This window comes from Pimephales promelas, chromosome 23 (assembly GCF_988280905.1).
Source record: "Pimephales promelas chromosome 23, fPimPro1.hap1.1, whole genome shotgun sequence".
Lineage (NCBI taxonomy): Eukaryota > Metazoa > Chordata > Actinopteri > Cypriniformes > Leuciscidae > Pimephales > Pimephales promelas.
Genome location: NC_142791.1, coordinates 12,178,407 through 12,188,228, shown reverse-complemented (window position 1 = coordinate 12,188,228; position 9,822 = coordinate 12,178,407). Strand labels below are relative to the sequence as shown.

At 37.2% G+C, this 9,822-nt stretch overlaps 2 protein-coding genes across 2 annotated transcripts; both read right to left on the bottom strand.

Annotated features, from left to right (window-relative positions):
- Positions 1-650: 650 nt before the first annotated feature.
- On the bottom strand, positions 651-3,401 carry sub1a (SUB1 regulator of transcription a). The gene is made up of 5 exons (XM_039675535.2): positions 3,281-3,401; positions 2,738-2,807; positions 1,600-1,719; positions 1,407-1,515; positions 651-1,142 (listed from the first exon to the last, which is right to left on the bottom strand). The coding sequence occupies exons 2-5, from the start codon at positions 2,804-2,806 to the stop codon at positions 1,063-1,065; spliced, it is 378 nt and encodes a 125-aa protein (XP_039531469.1). The 5' UTR covers position 2,807; positions 3,281-3,401; the 3' UTR covers positions 651-1,062.
- A 2,931-nt stretch (positions 3,402-6,332) lies between these two features.
- LOC120481721 (fish-egg lectin-like) lies at positions 6,333-8,094 on the bottom strand. The gene is made up of 6 exons (XM_039675523.2): positions 7,962-8,094; positions 7,646-7,707; positions 7,288-7,515; positions 6,992-7,203; positions 6,695-6,819; positions 6,333-6,604 (listed from the first exon to the last, which is right to left on the bottom strand). The coding sequence occupies exons 2-6, from the start codon at positions 7,701-7,703 to the stop codon at positions 6,457-6,459; spliced, it is 771 nt and encodes a 256-aa protein (XP_039531457.1). The 5' UTR covers positions 7,704-7,707; positions 7,962-8,094; the 3' UTR covers positions 6,333-6,456.
- Positions 8,095-9,822: the final 1,728 nt, after the last annotated feature.

Below are 9,822 nucleotides of genomic sequence, written 5' to 3'. Positions count from 1 at the left end.
TAATTTACTCACCCCCATGTCATCCAAGATATCTGTCATTCTTCAGTCAAAAAGAAAGACAGTTTCAGTGCAAACTGGAAACTGTTCAAAGGGCTTTAAACGATTTCAGACGATGAATAATGGTCTCATCAAGCGAAACGATCGCTTACAATTTTTATTTAAAACAGTCAATCCATTATAACAGCACCCATAATTCAACTCACATACAGGTCATAAGATTAAGGCCAGTAAGATTTTATTTGTTTTTAAAAGAAATCTCACCAAATGATAACCAGGACTGCATTTATTTGATCAAAAATACAGTGAAAACGGTCATCAATATGAGGTGCCCCTATAGGGACCTCATATCATTACTCCAGTCTTCAGTGTCACATGATCCTTAAGAAATCACTCTAATATGATGCTTTAATGCTCAAGAAACATTATCACTGTTGAATTTTTCAATATTCTTTGATTAATAGGAAGTTCAAAATAACATTTATTTGAAATAGAAATCTTTTATAACATTGTACTTACTTTAGTTCTATTAATCCATCCTTGCAGAATAACCGTATTCATTTATTTTAAATGTTAAGTGTATAATTTGTCATTACTTGATCAGTTTTTCCTGTACCTTTATAGTTTTGTGAGAAATAAAACAAAATCCTTGGTGTGTGTATTTTCCTTATCTTTATTGAAAATGAAGGGCACAAATGAACACCCTATCTCTCTAAGAAAACCCCTTTAAAACCCCAGCCACAATACTCAAATAAAAAAAAAAAATACAATTAACTACTACTTCAAAAACACCTAATCTAAAATGTACATACAACAAAGTGTCCTGGTCCCCACACTTTCCTTGTAAAACATGTCACTCTACAAGGGGGAAAAACATAGTTACACATTCAGTGTTACTTCAAATTCATGACTAAAATCAGGTCTCTAGGCTATGACCTGTCCATTGACGGATTCAGGAAGGTTTAGATACTGTGTTTAGGCTTTGGAGGGCAGCAGATACAGAACTGTAGAGTGAAAATCGGTTTAAAAAAGCATCCATGTTTAACAGTGAACTGCAGGCAGGTCTTAGATTTTCTTCACGGCGTCGTCAATCTCACTTATCTGCTCTTTCAGTTGGTTCCACTGCTCTGGGTTCAGGGAAATACCTATAATACACACATCAAACAGAACTCTGGGAAATAAACAACTCGGATCACTTATACACAAAATGCATCTGAATACATATTGTTATATTTTTATGGCAAGTAAATAAAAAATAAAATAAAAATGTGTGTGCACGGATGAATTCTGTAAAAAATTAGAAGAATTGCGATTCATTTTGATTTCATGGTGACTTTAAAACCCACTGGTTAAAACGCATTGCTGAATCTCTACTGCCATATTGGAATCAATGAAGAATAGACACCTACCTTTCCTGCCCGGTTTCATTTCTCCTTCCTGGTCCATCCAGTATTCCCGGATATCAATCAGGACTTTTCCCTTGAAATCCCGAACACTGACATACCTCATCTTTCCTATCTTAAAAACAAAAAACAATATACATACAATGCTGTATCAAGTAAAGCTAAACATTTGTCATCATATTTCTGTTAGATCATTCACCTGGAACATGTTATCTTTTTCACTGCTGCTGCTTTTGGAGGCTGATGATACTTTCGAAGTTTCTCCACTTTTTTGTTTCTTTGATGGCTTCTCTGGTGCTGCCTGCTTCTTTCTCTTGGCCTGAAATACAGATTTTTACATTGTATTGCAAGCCATAATCAGGAACTTAGGATTTCACACGAAGATGGTACTTTTAATCATGGCCGAGCGTGAATTTCAGAATGACGCTTCGGTTAACAGTCAAACAGTAAGGCCCCGCCCACGCTACTGCGTTTTCGTTTAAAAACGGAGAATTAAAACGAATATGATCTCGGTCCACACCAGAGTTTTATCTGTGTATTAGAATTGATCTCCGTCCACTTTTAAACGACTGAAAACGCGGATCACGTGACCATTTACCAACACTGGGCATGCACGTGCCGGTGTAAACGGTGGCTGACGAATCAGGGAAGGACACGTCATGACTGATGACACCCAATCACAGAGCCGAGCCTAAATAACATCTAAATAACATTTTTTAAAAAATGTAGATATCTTCTGTGGAAGTCTCAGGATCAAAAAATATTCATCCTGTCAACCAAATGCTATTTTGCATTATTTTTCAACTGAATTAATAAAAACCGACATGGTATTGCACCAGAAAAAACTCTGGTATTGGCTATTGTTATCCAATCTTTGCAATCTAGAATTAAAATGCCCATATTTAGAATAATGTAGACTCACTGTAGTCCGGACATCACGGTATTGCGGACAGACCGTATAGACCGGTATAGACCGTTTCCGCAAATTCTATAAATAGACACTTCATGGTCATTTCATCTTATGTCATCTTTGCCTCATCCTCTTTCGCTTACGACTAACCCAGCTTATTGTTGTTAAAATGTATGCGTTATATATTAGAAATGACTTTCAGCCGTCCGGAACACCACAAGTCAACATTAGATCATGGGAATGAAAATGATCCTAGCAACAGGGCTCCAGCCCAAGCTGTTCCTGGCCCCTATAATTCTAAAACCCAGTGTACGGTCATGCTTATTCTCAAGAAATATCCAATTTTGCAGATGCAAATACTTTTGGATGCAATTTCCATTTCTTTCATTTAGGTGAAAGTGTAATGTGGGGATATTCGTGTCCATACCTTTGTGTCAACTTCACTGTCAGAGTCACTGTCTGAAGAAGAAGACAACACTTCCTTTGACTTAGGCATTCTGAAAAGGAAAAAACAATTTAAATGAAAAAACAAACCACGGTTGTGAAAGGCATATTTTGCACTAATACAGTCAGGGCTATATTGTTTGAAACTATTTTTGGAATACAAATATTCATAATCTAGGTGCAGGCAAATAACAATTTCATCATGGTTGCATCCTCGTGCTTTGCAATGACGTTTTCTAAGTCTACAAAAAAAAAAAAAAAATTACGAGGAAGCAATGCTTGCATTTTCGCACGTTGTGTTTTGAATGTATTAAATGAGTGGAAGAGAACCTGATTCAAGGGCGTTAGCTGCTAGTCGTTTACAACTATTAGAAGAACAAACAAGGCCGAACAAATGAACGCGCAGCAAAATGGCCACTTGCCAATTAGTTTCCTTTCAATGAAAGAATCTGTTATTGCAACATGTCGGCTAATATTATAGTCGTGCCCGAAAATAATACTAAGCTGCACGTATCAAAATACTTACGTGATGTTGCAAGGTAAATGTAGGGCTAAAAAATACAGACTCAATTCAATGCGCGCGATCGTTCTGCGAAACCTGTGCTGTGCTGAGCGCGCGCTTCTTCTTCGTATTTTTTGGTGGGAAGGCGGTTAAAACCAGCTAAAAAGGTGCATTTACCGCCACCAACTGAACAGGAGTGTGAAGCGTCAAAAGAGCCTTGTCTCTCCTTGTCCCATTTCTTTTGCCACATCTTGTTTACAGCAGATTTTATTATTACTTTAACTTCAGTTTTACTCAGTGATACATGAATGTCTATTAGCCTACATTGCGTTTTAAAGATCTCTTTGCCAGCTCAGCTGATCCACCTCCTCATTATCCTCTATGTGCTGGAACCCATAAAAAATGAAATACTTACTCCTATTCTGTATATTCTATACAGGTTTTGTAGCACTTCATACAAAATATCCTGCCTTGACACTCACTTTCCACTATTTATACTCATTAAAACTGAATAGGAGTCTGAACAAATCACTAGGCTACATCCATTGGATGAACGTCTTCCACCCATTGAAGTGCCATTAAAATCCCAATAATTTCTGCAGTATATACTGAAACATGATCTGTAATTCTCTTTTCAATAGTATATTTAAAATGGGTAATGCAAACTGCTGGATGGATTCTTAGATCCATCCGTAAATATTTGAATTCCTGATTTAGATGCTGCTTCACAACTATATTCTTTGTTAAGAATATTTCATTTGTTTGCATCTTGTCTTTTAATATTAAATCTACATATGGTTTGGGGAAAAGCCATGGAGGTATTGATGGTATTACCACTGAGGGACTAATATTTATATTATTTATTATTATGTTCTGCATTGGCTTCTTTTTCTACATTCCACCCAAAACTATTTATTTCTCATTTTCCATACTCCCAGCACTTTTCAAGGACCTTTTTCACTGGATGGTTCTCATTGTGTCCCTTTATTGTACTCCAATATGACATTTTTAATTGTGATCTCCTAACATCAGCATTTCTGCCATTTCTACCTGCATTGGAAAAGCACGGACTTGCAAGATGTACCAGGAAGCGCCGTTAAAGAACTGGATTGTGGGAAGTGTAGTTTTGATTATCCATTAGCGTTATACTGCCATCCAAAACCAGTCCAGTAATTACATATTTGGTCAAAATTTACTTAAGGTTTGAAATGGGCTTCGTGAAATCTGTCTTTGTGTCTTAAGAGAACCGAGAGTGTCAAAATTGCAGTAACCTATTTCTTTATAGTGTCAGAATGGTAGGCCCCACATGCAGACTTTAAATAAATGCGTACAAATATATAAAATCATTAAGCTCTAATTTATGCGTAAAAGTCAGAGGCTGTTCTAATGTGTTCAAAGTTTAAATGTTAGAAAATAAATCTGCTCTCCAAAAGGAGTCATTTGAGGTGCCAAGATAAATGGGGACAACTCCACAGGAAGTCAGGACGTCACAATCAATGGATAAGAGTGGGCTATATATGAAGAGTTCAGATGCAAAAGCCTCTAAGTGCCATTTGAAATTTTCTTCTAAAATGATCATTTTTATCAAGCTTGTATATTTAAGTTCAGTAATTTCACTTAAGTGGCAATGAAGATTACCAATTAATTGTCATTTAAGGGAAATTACTGAACTTAAATATACAAGCTTCAGCTTGATAAAAATGGTCATTTTAGAAGAAAATTTCAAATGGCATTTAGAGGCTTTTGCATCTGAACTCTTCATATATATATGTAAAACTTTGTGGCCATTTTGTTTACACTTTTTCCTGAAGCCTCAGGTATAGACATCTAATTGTATTGATCTTACAGCCTGGTACGTGTGAAGTGCCAAAATGGTCACCAGATCAGGAGATTGTATGGTAAGAGACAGTTGTGGTCTTTGATTGTATAACACCAGGTGACATGGCTATCTTTTAATTGCTTGATGTTTTTTGAAACAAACTGTAAATGCTAATGCATGGCAGTTACACATAGAGAGGATAGGGCTGGGCTGGTGCATGCCATGATGGAGAGCGATCCTCATTTTCAGTTTAGCAAATGGAGAACAAACATCTCTTCTGCTCGGAAATTCAAGGATCTGTTATTTTAACCAGCCAAAAAGACCTCCTAATTTCACCAATGGCCTACACTTCAAACAAAACACTGGATAATTTAACATCTTATTTAAAATACTATCAACTATTATTCACTATTTTATCCGCATTATATCTGTGTAAGGCAGTATTTAGTGGATTATTTAACATCTTATTTAAAATAATGTGAACTATTATTCAATAATTTATGTTTTATTTATCTGTGTAAGGCTTGTAGTATAATAATATACGTGATAATGAGCATCTTATTTAAAAAGTACAAACTGTGTAAAACCATATATTGTGTATTGCTTACTTGAATAGCATCTAGTACAAACTATTTTCACTATTTTATGTTTTAACTGTGTAAGACCACATTTTGTGGTATATTATATTAAAATACTTAATATAAAATATATTTCTAAAAAATTGGGGCGGGGGTGGGGGGTTGTGTAAATTACACACACCAGTGTGCCAATGTTGGGAGATTTATTATAATGCATTGTTAGTTAAATCACAAATTAAAACGAATACATGGTAATGTGATACTCATTTGTAAACACTCTTATAGAGGTTATGAGGGCACCACACAGTCACTACATCATCTAGCATGTTAACCAGCGACACTGGAATAACTGTTTGCAAAATCTTAAAGTTTTTCCACCGACCAGTAACTCGCTCCACATGGATTCTCACACGAGAGAGTTGTCTAGATGAGTCAACTTCCTGCGCAGAAAGTGGCTTTTTTCCTTTTGTGAATGTGAAATTAGGGACATGAAGGGTTGCACCATAAGCTGCAAGCTCGTCTCCGATTAGAAATGCCCTGTCTGCTAAAACCTCATCTCTAGGCTACAAAAGTTCTAAGAAACCTGACTCTTTTGTGATCTGCTTGTCCAAAGTATGCATTTCTAATCAGAAAACTTTTTTTTCCCCAGTTGGAGAACCACTGAACAAAATCACACAGATGCAATCATAATGGTTTATTGATTCAAGAGAAATCAAACTTTTAGATGTGTTAATAATGACCAATTACTTTGAGGTTTCGGTTAATGATTGAGCTCCTCTGTTGCGGCAGTGAGTCATGACAGACTATAAAGTACATTTACGGATGGAGCCGTCACCACAGACGACCCACAGAAATCCCAGGTCAAAGCTCACATGCTTGTGGCCATTGGGACAGGCAAACGCCATCAAGACCCAGTCTGTGCCAGTGGGGTTGGATCGAGTGACACCAGTTCTGCAAAATAATAATTTCTTTAATGTAGCGTTTATATCAGAAAACAAATCACGTTTGTTCATTCAATGTTGTGATGAAGGTTCTAGTCACCTGTGGTGCAAGATCCCTCGATAGTTGACACCAAAGACCCTGCCATCAGTTGCTACTTCAATCATGGACAGACTTCCATCAATATCCTCAAAGCCGGACCCGGAACATGCATTACTAGACACATTCTGCAAGGGACACAAACTAGTCAACCATAATGAAGTCATAAAATTACTGCCTTTGTAGCTCCACACCAGTTGTTTCTTTATGTCAGGAGGAAAAAAAGGTGCACATGAGGTCTACTTAATTAAAAACCTGGTGTATTTAAACTTGAACTCATGCCCTTGTATTTAACATCACCTTCAAGATGAAGACTTTGTCAGCACTGTTCACTCCCCAACAGCTGTACGGGCCACAGCTGAAATACTTCAGTTTTCCATTAATTGACACCCAAGGAATAGCGCTGGGTGACCATTGGTTGTTATCATCCATATTTAAGCAGTATGTGTCATCATTCACATTGGTACCTGAAATGATCTGATCACCTCCAGCATCAACCTGTTTGAGATTGCCTATAAACAGTACAATCAACAGGTTGGATGAAAGATTAAATGACTGGTTAAGCATGTATTGAGTTCCGTAATTTCTCTGTTCACCTTGAATCTGCACAAAGCTGCCACCCTGCAACTTGAAGATTTTGTCAGCTGCATTCACCCCGACCATACCAGCAGGACCAACACTGATGTGCTTTAGAGACCTGCCAATCTTTCTGAAGGTATTATCAGTTAGGACAAACGCTTCATTTCGATTGTTGACTCCAACCACTGACCCAGACCCAGCGTCTATCTGCTTCAGGTTACCCCTTATCATGACACAGTTTAAAGCTGCGAACACATGGTCCAAAATTAGGACAGACACTTTCACAAAATTAATTACATACAGTTATAAAAAAACAAGGAAAATACATTTTAAAATGGATTTAATGCATGCATTTATGTTACCAAATCACATTACCCAGAGTGGGAAGGAACTGGCAGCTGACGAGTAGCAGGATGCTCTGAAAAACCTTCATTGCTCTGTTCATAACCATAAATCATTTGTGAGCTCGATATGAGTACACTCTAAAAAATGCTGGGTTGTTTTAACCCAACTTTGGGTCAAATATGGACTAACCCAGCCGTTGGGTTAAATTTTTACATTACATTTTTAACCCAAAATTTCGGGTTTGTCCATATTTGACCCAAAATTGGGTTAAACAACCCAGCATTTTTTAGAGTGTAAGGATAAAACATAATGACTATTACAATAACATTAATTAAATGAAGACAACCTTCTCTTGATAGATCAGAATTCAGCAGTCAGCGTGGATTCTCTTCTTCTGCAATAGGCTAGAAGTAGCCTACTAAAAATTTGCATCCAATATTGGTAAATGCTGTTGAGGGGTCAGTATTAAATAGCCGAAATATGTTTGCTAATTAGACACACCAAGGCGCTGTTCCTTGGTGACTGATTATGCCCTCGTTTGTTTCTATAGTTACATATTGCTGTCACCTGCTAGGCACTGTCATACTCAGATTCTCAGAATAGTCTGATCCTGCTATTGGGCTATGATTATGGGACGTGTTTCAACCGAACCAGGAAAGTAAATGGCTCATGGCAAGCCCTTTTAACATTTAAAAGTTAAGTTTGACTATCGGGAATTAACATTGCAGATATCCACAACGTGTTTTTCTTACTTGTCGTAATTACATTTTGGATAGTTGGAATTGTCATTCAAAATATCTGTAACGTAATTATGACTATAGTCAAAACGACAGATATATCTGTAAGTCATTTTTGACTTGGCAGAATGAAAGTTAAAGATTTCTCAAACATCATTTTGACTAGTGCAAATTATTGTGCATGACTTTGGATATCCATAAATACATTCCCTGTGCATAATCGATGCATAGCCTACCTACTCAATGAAGAAGTGGGTTAATTTGCTTGTTTATATGAATGGAAGAAGAAAAAATGAGTCATGTGCAGATTGTGTACAACTGAGCATTAAGAAATATTTTAGAAAATATTTAAGAAATATTAAACAAATATCAAATATTTACGAAAAATGTTGTAAAAAATTATACACCCATTGTGGTGATCAGGCAGAGGGCCATGAGAGAACGGCATGATGAGGCCAGTGGCAGGATTACTGATGAGTGTCGCACTGGTCTCAAATCTCTCACAGAGGAGCGAAAACATTAAAGGAGCGACAACAATAAATGGTGAGAGAGGTTAGACTTGGACTTATGTTATGTTTCTGCTTTATTATGTGGCAGCAGTCGTCCGTGAGGTGCTGCTGTATTTACTTTTGTTTAGTATTTGTTTACATTTTATTATTAAAAGTCTTTAAATATTCACTGTTTCCCACCACTTCCTTCCCACAACAACAAACTGTTACAGCCATTAAAGGAGAACTCCGGCGCAAAAGGAACCTTTGGTCTAATTACACATTGTTACCTAGTCAACCGTTATCTGAGATTTGTTTTCATGATTGCCGAATGTAAATATAAAGCCTATAAAGCTAGAATATAGGGCATAGAGTTATGACAAATAAAAATCACTTGTTATTACCACTAACAAGGCTCAAAATAGCCCCACACTAACACGGTAGCATAATAAGGGTCTCTACATTCAAACCGAAGCATTGAGAACTTTGTCAGTGCCCATAATAAGAAGATATTTTATACACACAGTCAACTTCGCGAAAACAGGAAGAAGCCATCTTTGAAAAATAGTCTCTGTCGATTTTCGAACGCCGATCCAAGTGCGCTGAACTGTGCAGAAACTCGTATGGTCCGTTGTTTCCAGAAGAAACACAAACACGAACCATTTTCTTCTCTTCAATATGTACACGTATATAGCCTACTGTTCGCGCTCACCTTATCACCCTATTCAAATCTCACCAGCTCACTTGGATCGGCGTTTGTAGATCGACCGGTAGAGACTATTTTTCAAGATGGCTTCTTCCTGTATTCGTGAAGTTGACTGTATGTATAAAATATCTTCTTGTCCTATGTTCCTTTGTCCTATGTTGTCCCATGTTCTTCTCGCTAAAGGACGTGAAAGATGCGCCCTCGTGGTAGATGCACTGGTCCACCCATGGCCCAAAGTGCTGCTGTATGCTTTTCCTCCCCTGTGCCTGATAATTC

Bases quoted from the DNA above. Each gene is read 5' to 3' on its own strand.
- sub1a (XM_039675535.2), bottom strand. From the start codon at position 2,806: ATGCCTAAGTCAAAGGAAGTGTTGTCTTCTTCTTCAGACAGTGACTCT. The intron at 1,720-2,737 runs GTATGGACACGA...TCTGTATTTCAG, and splicing joins ACAGTGAAGTTGACACAAAG to GCCAAGAGAAAGAAGCAGGC. The intron at 1,143-1,406 runs GTAGGTGTCTAT...TGTGTATTATAG, and splicing joins AATGAAACCGGGCAGGAAAG to GTATTTCCCTGAACCCAGAG.
- LOC120481721 (XM_039675523.2), bottom strand. From the start codon at position 7,703: ATGAAGGTTTTTCAGAGCATCCTGCTACTCGTCAGCTGCCAGTTCCTT. The intron at 7,516-7,645 runs GTAATGTGATTT...ATGTGTTCGCAG, and splicing joins CCAGTTCCTTCCCACTCTGG to CTTTAAACTGTGTCATGATA. The intron at 7,204-7,287 runs GTGAACAGAGAA...TACTGTTTATAG, and splicing joins CAGCTTTGTGCAGATTCAAG to GCAATCTCAAACAGGTTGAT.